General features: G+C 34.0%; 2 protein-coding genes across 6 annotated transcripts in view; both read right to left on the minus strand.

Moving 5' to 3' along the window:
• Positions 1 to 384: 384 nt before the first annotated feature.
• Positions 385 to 10,457, minus strand: sdad1 (SDA1 domain containing 1). The gene is made up of 22 exons (XM_067375472.1): positions 10,233 to 10,457; positions 9,725 to 9,829; positions 9,541 to 9,639; positions 8,386 to 8,496; positions 8,209 to 8,280; positions 7,425 to 7,525; positions 7,270 to 7,327; positions 7,035 to 7,109; positions 6,364 to 6,465; positions 6,207 to 6,276; positions 5,953 to 6,056; positions 5,806 to 5,863; positions 5,613 to 5,671; positions 5,110 to 5,186; positions 4,907 to 5,004; positions 4,714 to 4,790; positions 3,634 to 3,760; positions 3,439 to 3,530; positions 3,157 to 3,344; positions 2,985 to 3,069; positions 707 to 868; positions 385 to 573 (listed from the first exon to the last, which is right to left on the minus strand). Exons 1-22 carry the CDS (start codon positions 10,320 to 10,322, stop codon positions 529 to 531), a joined length of 2,055 nt encoding a protein of 684 aa, XP_067231573.1. The 5' UTR covers positions 10,323 to 10,457; the 3' UTR covers positions 385 to 528.
• A 700-nt stretch (positions 10,458 to 11,157) lies between these two features.
• ptpn13 (protein tyrosine phosphatase non-receptor type 13) overlaps positions 11,158 to 16,525 on the minus strand; it is an 86,321-nt gene continuing 80,953 nt past the window's right edge. For 4 of the 5 annotated variants that reach the window (XM_067375934.1, XM_067375935.1, XM_067375936.1 and 1 more), the window contains exons 41-49: positions 15,957 to 16,063; positions 15,743 to 15,798; positions 15,374 to 15,471; positions 15,118 to 15,266; positions 14,587 to 14,677; positions 14,152 to 14,489; positions 12,874 to 13,089; positions 11,975 to 12,037; positions 11,158 to 11,885 (exon numbers count right to left, since the gene is read on the minus strand). In XM_067375934.1, coding sequence (XP_067232035.1) covers positions 11,808 to 11,885; positions 11,975 to 12,037; positions 12,874 to 13,089; positions 14,152 to 14,489; positions 14,587 to 14,677; positions 15,118 to 15,266; positions 15,374 to 15,471; positions 15,743 to 15,798; positions 15,957 to 16,063 — 1,196 coding nt within the window. In that variant the 3' untranslated portion in view covers positions 11,158 to 11,807. The remainder of the gene's footprint in view (positions 11,886 to 11,974; positions 12,038 to 12,873; positions 13,090 to 14,151; positions 14,490 to 14,586; positions 14,678 to 15,117; positions 15,267 to 15,373; positions 15,472 to 15,742; positions 15,799 to 15,956; positions 16,064 to 16,525) is intronic. The other variant, XM_067375937.1, reaches the window with a different exon arrangement.

Here is a 16,525-nt window from a genome sequence, read left to right on the forward strand (position 1 = left end):
AACACATGTATTTATGTGAAAGCATTTGTATAGTATGATTTTTTTTATTTTTTTTTTATGTAAATATTTATATATAGTATATTTATAGTCAGACTCTCTCAGTAGGTTAGATGTGTATGGGTTTATACTGCTTTACTTCATTGTTGTATGTCTGTATTTATGTAGCACCGTGGACCTGTGAACCACGACATTTTGTTCCACTGTGTCACCACATATAGCGGAATTACAATAAAGCTCAACTTGACCTCATAAACCTAGTATATTCGTTTGAAATATCACTGGAGTTTTTTTTCTTTCTTTTTTTCATACAGTGGTCACAAAAACTATTGTACTGTAGAGGCATATTGTAGGTCAAACACAAAAAGTAATGCAACAATTTTCAAGTGTTTAAATGATTTATTAAAAGGCAACATGAAAATCCACACAGTCAAGAAGTCTGTATATTGTCTTCCTGTACACAGAACGGTCCGCACAGATCATAGCATGAAATGAACCATTCAATCAGCTCTGGTCCGTTACAGGTGGGAATTACTTGCGTTTTCTCTTCTTTAAGAGTGCATCTTTAAGGGCCATCTGAGGGGAAAATGAGTGAGGAAGATCAATATCAACAGGAAACATTACAAACTGAACTTGAATGGTAAATAAAATATATGGAGGCTTATTGCATCTAAAGGTATTAAAGACGTGAAAACAGCTGCAGGCTCACTTGTTTCTCTCTGAAGGAGCGTTTGCCCTTGGTCCTCACGTTCTGACTGTGTTTCATCATTAGGAAGTTCTTGTTTCGTTTTTTCTCCTTGTTACTGGTGCTGGCGTACGGGTTTAGCTTACTCCTCTTTTTAACGAACTCCTTCCTATCGGTCCGCCCAGCCTGAGAGAGAAAAATGTCAAGAAAATGTAACCTTTAACCTTGTTACTTTGCTATGGGTAGATGACAAAATGTCAATGTGTTTTCTTTCCTTCAACATCAGGATATAATATGTATATACAGGGAGTGCAGAATTATTAGGCAAGTTGATTTTCTGATCATATTTTTTTTCCAAGCACATTTTACCAATTCCAATCCACATCAATCTTAATAACTACTATTAATATTGTTTTTAATCATTTATAAGTGATATATAATTGTTCATGAAGGCTGGAAATGAAAAATGCCCTATATTCAGGTGTGCAGAATTATTAGGCAGGTTTCCTTTTACAGATAAAATGAGCCAAAAAAGAGATTTAACTCAGACTAAAAAGTCAAAAATTATTAAATACTCATGAGAAGGACGCAATACTAATGTAATACTAGAAATTGCAAAGTTAAAGCATGACCATTGGACAGTGAAATGCTCATTGGGTCAGCGGGGTCATACAAAAACAGCTGGAAAAGAAAAGACACGTTAACTGCAAAATAATTAAGAATTAAGGTGAAGAATTAAGTGTGAAACCATCAGGAACCCTTTAGTCTCCAGCGCCACCATTTCCCAGTACTGAAACCTACCTGGAGTCTTCAGAAGTGTGAGGTGTCAGGATCTCAGAGACTTAAGTTAGGTGAAGAATCCTAAAAAATGACCCGCTCTTAATAAGAATCACAAGCTGAAGTGTTATAAAGTACATGAAGACTGGGTTTTTATAGGCCTTATAGACAGACAGCTTGAGAGTGACTCCTGAAGGACCAGCACCACATCCTCTTGTACCACTGTTTGAAGAATTTATCTTCCAGAATCTGGCAGTAAGTTTTGGAAGATCATTTAGTCCATCTCTGCAAGATGGACATTTCAGGATAAGAGATGGACTAAAAGTGAACTCCCACACCTTACTGCCAGATTCTGGAAGATAAATTCTTCAAACAGTGGTACAAGAGGATGTGGTGCTGGTCCTTCAGGAGTCACTCTCAAGCTGTCTGTCTATAAGGCCTATAAAAACCCAGTCTCTGACTTAAGTCTCTGAGATCCTGACACCTCACACTTCTGAAGACTCCAGGTAGGTTTCAGTACTGGGAAATGGTGGCGCTGGAGACTAAAGGGTTCCTGATGGTTTCACACTTAATTCTTCACCTTAATTCTTAATTATTTTGCAGTTAACGTGTCTTTTCTTCTCCAGCTGTTTTTGTATGACCCAGCTGACCCAATGAGCATTTCACTGTCCAATGGTCATGCTTTAACTTTGCAATTTCTAGTATTACATTAGTATTGCGTCCTTCTCATGAGTATTTAATAATTTTTGACTTTTTAGTCTGAGTTAAATCTCTTTTTTGGCTCATTTTATCTGTAAAAGGAAACCTGCCTAATAATTCTGCACACCTGAATATAGGGCATTTTTCATTTCCAGCCTTCATGAACAATTATATATCACTTATAAATGATTAAAAACAATATTAATAGTAGTTATTAAGATTGATGTGGATTGGAATTGGTAAAATGTGCTTGGAAAAAAATATGATCAGAAAATCAACTTGCCTAATAATTCTGCACTCCCTGTACACTGCCATCCAAAAGTTTGGAAACGCCCTAGAAAAGTGGGGTTTTGGACAATATTGGCATGAATAATTTTGCACTGATAAGGGACAACACAAACTATGAAAACATTACATAAACAGTTTATACATAGAAAAAAACTTTCGATTCATCAAAATATCCATCATTAGCAGCTATCTGACCTAAACTGGGATCTAATTGGTTCATTGTATTCTAAACTTAATTGGCAATCAGTTGTTGAAGCTATTAAGGTGTGCTGACCCAAAAATCTTTTACAAACCTGGGCCAAGTTTAAACCAGTAACCAGGCATCACAGCTGGCAAAGTATCATGTCTGACTTTGACATGTATATATTGCCATTATTATGTAATCAAAATGAAAATTATTATTGCAGGTCTTCAATGATAATGTCAAGTTTGCACCAAAAAATGATAAGGATTTATGCTGATATCGTCCAAAAGCACACTTTTCTCCAGGGGTGTTTCCAAACTTTTGGAGAGCAGTGTGTATATAGTCCATTCTCACCATGGCTGTTGCCAGTCGTGTTTCTTTGTCAGATTTGGGTTTCTTATGAAGACGCTCAATGTCTCTCAGGCTAAGTAACTCTCCTCTGAAAAAAAAAAAAAAAAACATTGATTATTCTCAGTTTATATATTTTATGGTTCTAAAATCATTTCAGTAAAGAAACACGTCCTACCTCTCCTCTTCCTCATCACTCTCTACGTTCTTCCTCTTCTGACCCTTTCCGGGAGCAGAGCTGACCTCTTTGGCCATCTGAGCGATGCGGATCTTTTTGAAGTCGTCCTGCGTGAGGAGACGACTCGTGCTGACCACGGCAGCTTTGGCTTTGCGCTCGTCCTCTGGGATACTCTGTAATTTCTCAGCCTGACAGATACAGACACAACACGAGTTCAGATGCGTTATTTCCCATCGTTAGAATCAAATGTAGCATCAGTTAAGAAAGTGGTAAGATCCTCACCACTTCTGTCTGATCTTCATCAGAGGAGTGATGCACGTTCACCCACTCTCCATCTTCATCATCCTCACTCATGCTGGCGCTCTCCCAGCCATCTGTAAGGTAACGCATTACGATGGAATGAAATGTCATGCCACTTTTAACACACGTATTAATCAATGAAATAATAAAATAATGCTAATGCAGATTTTCACATACCTTCATCCTCCTCTTCATCTACTTTCTCCTCTACTTCCAGCACCTCAGCACCAGGGATGTAGTCTTTGGCCTCCAGTTCTCCATAGTTCTGGATTCTGGCCTCCTTAGAAGATTCTGTGGGCTTCCCCTGGTAACACAATAAATGCAAAAACATTAATGTACATTAACATTCAAAAGTCTTAGATTTTGCAAATTTGTTGAGCTAAACAAATCTGCAATTACTTGATCAATAATACAGTAAAAACAATATTGTGTAATATTATACTTTAAAATAACTTTTCTCTTTTAAAATGTCATTTATTCCTGTAATGGCAGAGTGGAATTTTCAGCATCATTACTACAGCATCAAGACATCATTACTACAGTCTTCAGTGTCACGTGATCCTTCAGAAATCATTGTAATATGCTGAATTCCTGCTCAAGAAACATTTATTATTACTATCAATGGGGAGGAAAAAAGAAAGAAAAAAAAAAGAAAAAAAGAGTTGTGCTGCTTAATATTATCTGGAAACCATTATACTTTTTTCCAGGATTCTTTGATTAATAGAAAGTTCAAACGAACAGCATTTATTTTAAATAAAAATAATTTGTAACATTAAAAATGTCTTTACAGTGACTTTTTATCAATTCAATGCATCCTTGCTGAATAAAAGTATTAATTTCTTTAAAAACAAAAAAAAACAAAACAAATAAATAAATAAATAAAAACAAATAAATTCTTAATCTTAATTCTCAACAGATTTTCCCAAAATGGGGTGGATGAAAAGTTAAATTCAATGGTAAAAATGTAAAATTTAAATGAATAAATCTTTTTTAAAATAAACAATCAAAATAAAACACATAAAGAAAAAAAAGAAAAAACACAAAAAAAACCATGACATTTTATTTACCTGCATGTCATGTGACCATTAACCGTGAACATCAAATGTGTCTATTTATTGAAATTTTAACTTAAAATCTAAGATTTTTTTTTTTTTTTTTTTGAATACTTTATCTAGAATGTGCAACTCAGGGACTATTTAATCTCCTTTGCAGTTAACTTATTATTTTTTACATAATTCAATATTTTAAGCTTCTCACCCTGTCTTTTCTGTGTAGCATCTTTGGATTGAGATCTCTGAAGAGCTGGATAAGACCTCTGGCAGACATCACAACATCTGGAAGATAAACACAGACAATATTCAAAGAAAAGTCAAAGAGTCTATTCTCATATTCATTCAAAGTAAATAGCATCCGATGAACAGACCATGATAAATAACGATGAACCACATACTTTTATCTTTGTGGGATTTGTACTGTGTGAGATCTTGAAGCAGGTCTTCTGACATCGAGAGAGGACAGCGGGCTGCCACTTCTTTTATGGCGTTGATTCTGAGATATGAGGATGAACGAGAGATATTCATGAAGAAATGAGGGATAAAATAACAGTGTTTTTATCATTTCACCATATTTGACTGAGATTTACACAACACCTACCCAACGGTCATGACCTCCCCTGAATTTCGTTCTGTAACAAAGTTATTGGCGATGGTCATGATGACTGGCTCAATGATCTGTGGATATAACAGTAATGATGAATTAGTACATGGCGAGTAAGATTTGTTCATGTTTTTTGTTCATGTCTCTTATGCTCACCAGGGCTGCATTTAATATTGTGTTTTGTATTTTAATATATTTAAAAATTTAAATTTATTCCTGTGAGGATTTCAGAAATCATTCTATATGCTGATTTGCTGCTCAAGAATCATTTCTTATTATTATCAGTGTTGCTGCTTCATATTTTTGTGGAAACCGCAGTATATAATTTAAAAAAAAAAATTCTATTTTTTTTTTATCTTTTGTAACATTATAAATATCTTTACTGTCACTTTTGATCAATTTAATGCATCCTTTCTAAATGAAATGATTGAAACTTTTCAAGGTCAAGCTTGTTTAATGATATATAATCATTATAGAAAGGTCTCATGATCAGTTCTTACCTCAGGAGGGACCAGCTGATGGGAGGCCTGGGCGGCACACAACAGAATTTTGGTCACCTCTGAAAGAAAACAACAAATTAACAGGAGGAGACAATAAACACAGCCTCTAAAGAGATATGACATTATACAAGAGACACTAAAGTGAACTACACTTTATTTTTTGTAAGTGTTCTATATAGACAGCAGTGTTTACCTCTCTGGTGAGGCTGAAGGAACCGCTGGACAAACGGATAGTAATTAAAAAGGAAAAGCTGTAAAGATGGAAACAAAACAGGTTAGATGGAGTAACTAATGAGAAAATAATGAAGCAGAAATGTGAAAATGCTCACTCATACATTACCTCATGAATTCCCACAAGTCTAGAGATGAGCTCCATCATCATGATCTTCACCTCAAACCGCTCGTTTGAGCTCTCCAGCTGCTTCAGGAGCTTCTCTGCGAAATCTGAAGAACACAGATGATAATTACTAATCTACATGCTTTTAGAGAAAGAGATTCACAGTTCATGGAAGAGTTCTTGTGGGTCTGAACCCACAATTATCCACTACACTGCATGTTTGTTGCATTATATACAGTGTGAAAGGATGATCTGACCTTGTGGATCGTGGATCAAGTGGATGGCGGAGAAATTAAAAACCTCTACTTTTTTCTTCTTTTTATGTTTCTGAGAAAACAAAATGAAAATGACAAATTTAGCATTGAAATTAAGTCAACAAATCATTGATTTGCTGATTATGAGACTTTATTTAACCTTGAGGACTTTCATGGCTTTCTCCATTTTCCTCTTATTTTTGGACGTTTTCTTTCCAGTGGAATATCGGATCATTAGATCTCTGGCTGTTGGTGCATCGTCCTGCAGAGGGGAAAAAAAAAGAAAAAAAAAATTATTAATATTTAAAGTACACTACCAAACAATTTGGGGGGGCTGTAAGATGACAGAAGTTATTTGCAAAACTGCAATTATTTGACCAAAAATACAGTAAAAACAGTAATATTGTGAAATATTATAACAAATTAAAATAACCATTTTCTATTTGAATATATTTTAAAATGTAATTTATTTCAGCATCATTACTCCAGTCTTCAGTGTCACATGATCCTTCAGAAATCATTCTGATATGCTGATTTGGTGGACAAGAAACAATTCTTACTAACATCAATGAACGTTAAAAACAATTGTCCTAATTAATATTTTTGTGGAAACCTTGATCATTTTTGTCAGGATTCTATGATGAATAGAGAGTTCAAAAGAACAACGTTTATTCGAAATAGAAATCTTTTGTAACATTATAAATGTCTTTATTTTAACATTATACATGTCTTTATTTTTGCTAATTAATTAAAAAAATTAATGCCCCTAAGCTTTTGCATGGTAGTGTACATAAAACAAGTAACATGAAGCAAAACCTGCACTTATTGTACCTCAGATTCTGAATCACTGTCTTTCTTTTCATCTTCATCTTTTCCCAGGAAGAACTTCAATCCAGCTACAAGGATCTGAGAGAAGACCAAATTTGTTCAAACATGTTAGAAGAGGTCTCGATTAGCCGTTTAGTAAATAAAGTTATAATACAGTATATAATAAGTGAGTAAAGTGTCCGTAATACTGGAGATTCATACATATTTCATTAGAGAGAAAAAAAAAAATTATTCCAACCTTTGTGACTTTGGAGAAACACGCTGTGGTGATGACATTCACGGTTTTAGAGTCATTCCTGATTGATTGAGGTGGGAATAGAAAACAGCGATGACTTCAGGTCATGCTAAATGCATCCCATAATATTACAAAGAGGTTTCTGTTCAAGGACTCACCAGATGTCTCTTTTGTAAAGCTCAACCATTACATCTAAAGAGATCTTGGCAGCAATAGGGTTTGAATCCCTCAGCATGGTGTACATGAAGTTCTGTAAGGTCTGAGCGCAGAAGCAAACACAAAAGAGCTGAGTATTTATTTCCAAACGAATGGAGGGAATCTCATGCAACCTCATATTTCAGCACAAAATCAAAATAAGAAATGTTGAAATATGTAAAGAAAAAAGTATGAGACAACAATTTAGACAGTAACTTAAGGGGGAAAAAAAACGTCACAATGACAAAAAATCTTAAAGTCACCATAAAATCAAAAATGACAATCCTCTTTTTTAATGGAATAATACAATATTTGTTTATCTTTTTTTTTTTCATTCATGTGCCCTCGTAATCTTTAATCAAAATAATTTTCCCTCCCTTTCACAGCGACATCTCTTCTCTGATGACATGTTTACTGACATGTGAGCGGGACAACCTGTCACTCACATGAGATCCACCAATAGCAAACCACAACCATCCAATCAATACCAATGGAGAGAAAAAAGTCCCACCCTACATTTTCTTGTTTGAGAAGCCCTTTCACTGGGATATATGGATATATCCCACAGTATAGAAGAAAAGACTATCACAACTTTTCTATCAAGCTGACTTCTTTAATACCAAATATCATTTTTCTTTTCTTTTTTTTTTTTTACCCAAATGAAGTTATGTTTTGCACATTCTGCTGCAGTACTTCAATTGTCACTTGATGGAAAATGAATATGACTCTCAAATACAAGCGACTTACCGTGTTCAGTTTGTTGTTTTTGTGCTTGGCATTGATATTTTTGATATCGGTCACAATATGGGTGTATAAAGTCTGAGGAGACAAAGGACGATTTTTAATCAGCAAGCTTTGCGATAATTCAATGTAATGTTCAAGCAATAATACTTAAAACAGAATTGTACTGCAAAAATCACAGACCTTTCGCAAAAGTTTGTCATGACAGCGCAGCAGCTCAAAGAACAGCCCCAGAAGACTGGTGGGACTGACCAGATCTTTGTTCCTCAAGAGGATGAGGGCTTTGCAAAACGTCTGAGAGAAATTGCAAAAAGTTATTTAATTAGAAAAAAAAACAAAAAAAACAGATCTTCAAAAGTTAAAAGTACACCATGTAGCTTTTTTGTTCTGTTTATTTTTACACTACATACATTACTAGCATGTCTCGTCATATCCATAAAGAGAGTAAAAGAGAGTAAAGTTTCTTTGGCTACTTTGACGTGTGTATGGTGTGGTACACAGCCCTTTAGTGTATGTATGTAAGTATATAAATATTATATATATATATATATATATATATATATATATATATATATATATATATATATATATATTCATTCCCAATTTGTGGAAATGAGACATGATTCTTAGCTTTAATTGGTTTTAAAAGAAACCAAAATGCTAAACTATCAAATTAAAGCAGAACAAACATGAACAGAGATGTTTGATCTGAGCTTGTTCAGTTTTGTTATGATCTGACGTCACTTTTATATTTTTAAGCTCTAGATGACAACAACTATAATAATATTGCAATAGATAATTTATCAGATTTTTTAAAATATTTAAATTGAGACCCATTCAAAAGTATGGAACGTGTAACATTTAAAAACTTGCAGAAATTGAGAAGAAATAATTAAAATTAAATTTAAAAATGCAATTTATTTACAGTAAAGTTGACCCCCCTTTTTTTCTTTATATATGTGACCTTGAAGTAATCCAAAAGTAATCAGATTACATTACTTTCATTTTGTGGTACTTGGATTACGTTACTGAATACTTTTTTTATGAAGTAATTTGTAACTGTAACGGAATACTTTTTTAAAGTAACCCTCCCAAGTCTGTATAGTGAAGGGTCATTTTCATCCATTTAGCCGAAGCACAACCAAAACAACTTTCTTCTGCAAAATGCATGCAGTTTTCTTTTTTTTTAACCACTAGAGGGCCAAAAGTTGTGTACCTTTAAAAACAGCTACTACTCTGAAAGACTGCAAAACTACTTTTATCAAATTGTAAACTAGTACAATACTAGCTGTACTGTAAAAAAAATTCACATGAACAACAAATGCCATTCGTACGTACCATTCTGAGATCTGACTCCAGCACAGTATGATGGTTTAGGAGAAGATCAGTCAGCTGCTGTGGGAAGTCTGACAGCTCCTCTAAATAACAGTGTCCAACCTGGAGACATAAATCACAATCAGTCAATAACAGTGTATAATCCATAAAAGGTCTTATACAAAAAAAATAGAGAGCACCTCCATACCTGAGCCAGGAACATGACCAGCTCAGCCAGATCTTTGTTGGATTTGTCAGGCTGATGTTTAAAGATCTCCACATTTGACTGATAATGACGATACTGTTGCAAAAACTGGAATGACAACAAATTAAGCTCATTTAGAATATTATAAACTACGAATAAATCAAAATTTTAACATCTATTCCGTATAACTAACAAGTATCTATTTTAGTAACTAGTAATACCGGCGGAAATCAGTAACTGCTATCTGAATTACATACAGATCCCCATAGCAATTTGTTATCAATAATAATAGAATAGTAACTTGTTACTATTTGAATAGTGACTATCATCTAACGTAACTACTTAAGAAAATGAAAGATATAACGCATGTTTACACATAAATAGTAGTTACAAATAGATCCTAGTTAGGCTTAATAAATACATGAACAGCTTGCCATAGTGCAATGTCATGTCATTCTTTTGGTTTATTTGGGATCAGGCCAGTTGACAAATCCAATAGCAAGTGTCTTACCTCCTCCGTATAGGACTTGGGATCCCTTTTGATCAGATTTTGCAATTGGGGGAGGTTCGTCGGTAATTTGTTGTTGTGTCGGCCCGACATTTTTTATTATTATCTTACACTAAGCGTCAGAATACAACGGGTTTTTTTTTTTTTTGACTGATTCGATTATTTAATCAACAGCGTGGCTCATAAGGAAGTCGCCATGTTGCCAGCGGGCTACGGAAACCCTGAAAGGACAGTCGGATTCTCAAAAGCGTCAATACTGGGTATTTAGATCAGCAAGTCTTTGTAGGCTGCGGCCCCTAGTGGACATTTGAGGTACTGGAGGAGACTTCTTTTAGTAATAGGCGTATTTTCCAGTAAGCTAAATTACTACATTAGTCCAACTGAAAAAAAAAAAAATAAATTAATTAAAAAAAAAAAACATTTCTTTAGCCTATTTAACATTTCCAATAAAAATAGATTTCAAAATTTCATTTTGTATTTCACTTATATCACTGATCAATCAACTCATTTAAATACCAGATATCCAAATTTTATGTTTTCAGTTGATTTTTCATCCATTCATTGGCACTCAAACATCATGTTTACATAAAGAAATATGCAAATTGACGTTTTGCTATTGGCCAGTGAAGTTTTGAGTGCTTGTGTGAGTTTCTACAGCCTCTGCTTTAGATCATTAGTATTTTGTCTATATAAGAGATGAGGAAAACATCAATGGAACAGGAAAATAGTCAAATCTATTTTTACTGATACATACATGATATATACTATACCTATTCAACAGGCAAATGTGTGGGTAAAAAAAGCACTTTTTTTGCAATTGGGAGAACTGAATTTCAAGACAATGTTTATCTCAAACCAAGTAAAACCTGAACATTAAAGAAAAATCATAACTAAGACCTGTAAGACTTATAAAATGATAAAAAAAAAAAAAAAACAGTAGCAGAAATGACAAAAATACAATGATTAAAGGAAATCTTAAAGGCATGATATTCTTTTATTTACAAATTGCAAATTGTCCAGTATGTAACAGCTTTAAAACATATCGACAGATTTCATATGATAAATATCACACTAAATATAACACTTTTCATTTCTTCGATTACCACTGGCACTCAGTGATTTCTAAAAGATTTACAAAGCAAATACTGTCTTGTATTCTGTCAAGGCAACATTTCCAGCATCATTTCATTTTAAAATACACAAGAATCATTTTGTACCACAAAAAAAAAAAAAAAATATGAATTCATTTCTGTTTTATTTGATCCATAATCTTTAGGGAATCTATAAAAACTGTTTTTAACAAAAACAAAAACAAAAAAAACGATAAGTTATAAAATAAATGCTTTCAAAGAAGTAGCAGCCAATGGTCAAGAATGTAAGCGATAAGAATACACAAAATTCTGCAAGAATTGTATGCGTCACTGACGTCCAAAACATCGTAAAAACATAATTTATTCTGATAAGGTCAAAGCTCCTGATCAGAAAACAATGAAGCAGTTTCTAAACATCATGATGACTGAAGCCCGCTGGTATTTTCTGCTGATGAGGAGAGAAGAAAGGCAGTGCTGGTCCACGGTTTTATCCTGAGAGCTTCTCTTCTGCCTGGAGACATCTGAGCACATACAAGATGACCTGGTAGCAGAAAATGTATTGTTCCTGGAGGGGAAAACAGGAAATGTTACATGCAGAAGTAAACTTTAATTCAATGACAGGAATTCATTAATGAGTTCATTATGAATTCTCACCTCTGTTTGCACCATGCCTTGCCTCTGGAGTCTCATGGTACGTACGACATCTGATATGTCAAACTAAAGAGAGCAAAAGTGGAGAGCATACATGTAAATTAATATACCTTTCATTAAATCACACAGCTAATGATGTAAAGTGTTAGCCTGACTACGTCAGACTTCCTACTTCCGCTCAATTTCATTTCGCTTCTGTACTCAGTCTGAGACAGCGTCAGAGCTTTCTGTTTGCCACCGGTCTGGAAACAGCCGGGCCAATCAACGAACAGAGGGCGGGCTGAGAGCCGTGACGTAGATGCTAAGCGCCGAGTTTTACATTGTAGGTTAGAGAAATCGAAAACCGAAACGACCGCAGAAATGGGAAACGAGACACGGGATGCAATTCGCTCTGTTATGGAGAACATTCAACTCTTTTTCAAACTGAAGCCAGAACAAGAAGAATGTTTGATAAACATTTGTTTTATCATGTGTTTACAACAGGTTTACAGTGGAAGTTCAATCATAGATTTGAGTTCATTGCATGATGTCTGTGCTTCGATGCGGCTGTACAGGCACATAACATACGTCATAACTAAACGTATCTGATTGGCTTACGGGTAACCAATGATTTTAAACTTCAGACAAGCGCCCCCTGGCGAGAGAGAAAACACTTCTCTATTATGCCATTCCAGACTCTGTCTACGAAGCAAAGTGAAGTAGCAGAGTCTGGTATTACCAGGCTAGTAAAGTGTTACCAGTAACATAAATACATACATATATACATACTTTAAAAAATTCAGCCAGAAAAAATTGTGAAATAAATCCAAATAAAAATCCATTTCTAATTCCATTTCTTATAAATTCAAGTCAACTGCTCAACGAATAATGACAGACTTCTATATTTTAATGGAGACACTTACATCTGCATCTTTGCTGATGAGGCCAAGAACCACGTCGATGCAAATGAGCGTTCCTGATCGGCCAATCCCTGCACTGCAGTGAGTGATGATGGGGCCTGATTGGTGGATGTGTCTCATGTAGGAAATGAATGTCAGGAGCTGTTCTGGTTGAGTCGGGGTTCCATGATCAGGCCAGCCTGTGTAGTTCAGATGAGTGACTCTCTGGATCTCATCAGTCTAAAAGAGAAAGATACACATATGCAGATTTATGCATTTAAATATCTATTCTTTAAGTGTATTTATAAAGATATTAGAGCTGCACGATTTAAGGAAAAAATCTAATTCCTGATAAAAAAAACAAATGCAATTGCGATTTAAAATTCCAGGTTTGCTGTGGTTGTTCATAGGTCTGCACAATTTGCCCGGAATTTTGTGATTATATATCAATATTGCTAGAAAAAAAATATTATTAGTAGTAATAGTATTAAACAAAATGATTAAAGTAACTAAAAAAAAAATATTAAGAAATATTACTATTGTAATGTCACTGTAACATAAAAAATGAGTATTTAAGAAAATAATTTAATAATAACATTAATATTTTAGTGTCAAATCTATTAATCATGATTAATTGCATCTAACATAAAAGTTGACACATGTATACAAACTTATGTTAGATGCGATTAATCATCGTAGGGCTGCAATTTTGCCCGTAATTTTGTGATTATATATCAATATTGCTAGAAAAAATATTATTAATAATAATAATAATAATAATAATAATAATAATAATATTAGTAGTAGTAGTAGTAGTAGTAGTAGTACTATGTGTTAAAATGATAAAAATAACTAAAAATTATTTTTGTAATTAACTATTAACTATTGTAATTAAAAATTAACTATTGTAATGTCACTACAAAGTATTTAAGAAATTTTTTTTAACAATAATATGAACAAAATTTTTAGTGCTTTCAAATCGATTAATCACAGCTAACAAGTCTATATATATATATATATATATACATACACACACGTATATAAACTTTTAAGTTAGATGCGATTAATCCTGATTAATTGATTCGATAGAAACTTTTTGACGGAAAAAAGAAAAAAAAAAAGCAGAGAGCCCTTAAAACTTCTCTTTTGTTGATAAGCACTTCTCATTACAAGTACATATATTTAATTACGTCACATTCTTTGTGATTTGATTATCACATTAAGCCATCTCATGAATTCGGTTTTATTTTGATGAATCATATAGCCCTAATATATACAGAATATATATAAACTGTCTCTTACCTGGATGTCTTTGACCTCTATGAGCCGGATGACAAAGTTGTCCAGGTGCTGATCTTTGACCAGTGTGATCTGCAGTCGGTCGTCCACCATCTCAGGTGAGTGGGGCGTGTCAGGCCAGTACCTCTGACATTTCACTTTCCCTCCTTCCACTTCCTGTGTCATCATGGCGATCACGTTGGACTTCTGCTCCCAAACCATCTGCCAGAAGTCCCCGAGCGTGGTGGGCAGCGGACCCTGGCACGCGATGTACATGAAGTTCTCGTCTTTTACAGGCATCTTGATGAAGTTGGCATTTATGTAGCCACCATCCTTTCCCAACATGACCCTGGTTGTGTCGACTGAATCATGACAGAGAGCAAGAGATAATTAATATTCAAAATAAGTTCAGAGAAACATGCTGAAACTATTAATACATCAGTGTTTCTCCTAACTCACATGGAACGATGTTCTTGTAACGGTTTTTCTTCTTGTTCTCTTTGGTTTGGCCAATCAGACATTCATCCAAGGGACGCAAATTCTGCAGGTTCTTTGAAAGAAAACAATATGCACACAAATATTCATGCAAAAAAATTTTTTTTAAAAATACACTGCGGTTTAAAAGTTTGGGGTCAGTAAGATTTTTTAATGTTTTTGAAATAAGGCTCACACAAGGCTGCCTTTATCTGATAAAAAATACAGTAAAAACAATAATATTGTGAAATATTATTTCAATGTAAAATAACTTTTCTGTTTGTATATATTTTAAATGTATAGCATTCCTGTGATGGTATAAAAAAAAGAGGTAATTGCGTCAATTCTGACTTTTTAGAGTTGAGTTTATATCTCACGATTCTTTATATCATGCAACTGTGACTTTATAACTCAGAATTGTGAGATAAGTCGCGATTACCTTTTTATTTATTTTTTTCATGCCGGAAACAAGCTTTCATATATTTAAGTATATAGTACAGTGAAGTATTTCTGTACCTCAAACTCTTGAAGTGGGACTTTCTGTTCCAGCAGGCCTCTCATCATACGGACTATAGTGTTGAGGTTGGTAGATGTGTAATGACCGTCAGGAACCACTTTAACCAGCGGCAGAGACGTCAGCTCATCCTCAGTAACAACGGGCCCATCTGAGAAAGAGAGGGAAAATAACATGCATTACACTTACAATGAGACATACTGATTGCATGAACAATAAGAAAATGACTCATTTCCCTTTGAGAAACACTAGTCTGACCTTCAGTAAATTTAGAGTTGATGTTCTCTATTGGCAGCTCATCACTCCCCCATGTGATCTCATCTTCATCCAGCTGGCCTGACAATGACTGCAGAGCACTAAGATTCGATCATAATAACAAACATGTTAGATTTAACTCTGGATGAATTTAGGAGGATATGGCTGTTAGTTTCATTCTTGATATTCCTGTAGCTCAAACAGAAAGGAGGATAAGGCTGATAAATAATAGTACTAATAAATGGTAGTTTAATTTTGTATGTTGCTTAATAAATGCATACATTTCAGAAAATCATGTTGATAAATAGGTGCAGATGTGAAATTAGTGATAGAGTCCTATGAAAGTGGTAAAATTGTTTTCCTCTTCCTCACCTGTCGTTCAGTGGGGCATCAACGTTTTCTTCCTTCCACTCAGCCTTCCGAGATGTCTGAAGACAGAAGACAGGACATCTATTATCTGAACTACATGATGTTCCAAATCAATACAACTGCATCAAAGTACATTGTTATTAGATCAGATCTTATGAACTATGTTTGACTGCTGTAAAATGGCAGATATTCCAAGTTTAATTACAGATGGCCGTACCTCTGGGGAGTCTTCAGGCAGAGACGAGCCGTCACAGTCTGTGTCCTCTGATAGGTCACCACTTCCTTCTGTTCCCTTGCCTTTCTCTGGAGAGCCTGTCTCATAGTCTAAAACACACACACAGAATTTAGATAATGTAAATAAGGGGTAAATATCTGCAGGTAGAATTCCGATAAGCCATCTGCCAGTCTCATGTGGAGTTATTATAAAACTAAAACCATAAAAAGTTAAAAAGTAACATTAAATTCAATTTTATACATATATAACTACTTGCAAAGGCAATATTACGTTTTCATTTACTTTAACCTGATGTACTAAAACAATTAAAACTGAAATATCCATTAATAAAAACTATATAAACATTAAAAAATAAATAAACTAATAAAAAAACATTTTTATTGCTAAAATTAAAATCAAAATGGAAAATATAAAAAACAATATTGTAATTTTACATATTGTATTATTTTAATGTTATTATATTTATTAATCTTTAATAATAAATATTAAAAATATAATAAACAATATTAAAACAATGTTTTAAATATGTTATTAATATTTTATACACTACG

Source organism: Chanodichthys erythropterus, chromosome 22 (assembly GCF_024489055.1).
Source record: "Chanodichthys erythropterus isolate Z2021 chromosome 22, ASM2448905v1, whole genome shotgun sequence".
NCBI lineage: Eukaryota > Metazoa > Chordata > Actinopteri > Cypriniformes > Xenocyprididae > Chanodichthys > Chanodichthys erythropterus.

Coding starts and splice junctions, on each gene's coding strand:
- sdad1 (XM_067375472.1), bottom strand. CDS start 10,322: ATGTCGGGCCGACACAACAACAAATTACCGACGAACCTCCCCCAATTG. Junction 8,497..9,540: donor TGGAGTCAGATCTCAGAATG/GTACGTACGAAT, acceptor AATTTCTCTCAG/ACGTTTTGCAAAGCCCTCAT. Junction 3,070..3,156: donor AGTGATGAGGAAGAGGAGAG/GTAGGACGTGTT, acceptor TTTTTTTTTCAG/AGGAGAGTTACTTAGCCTGA.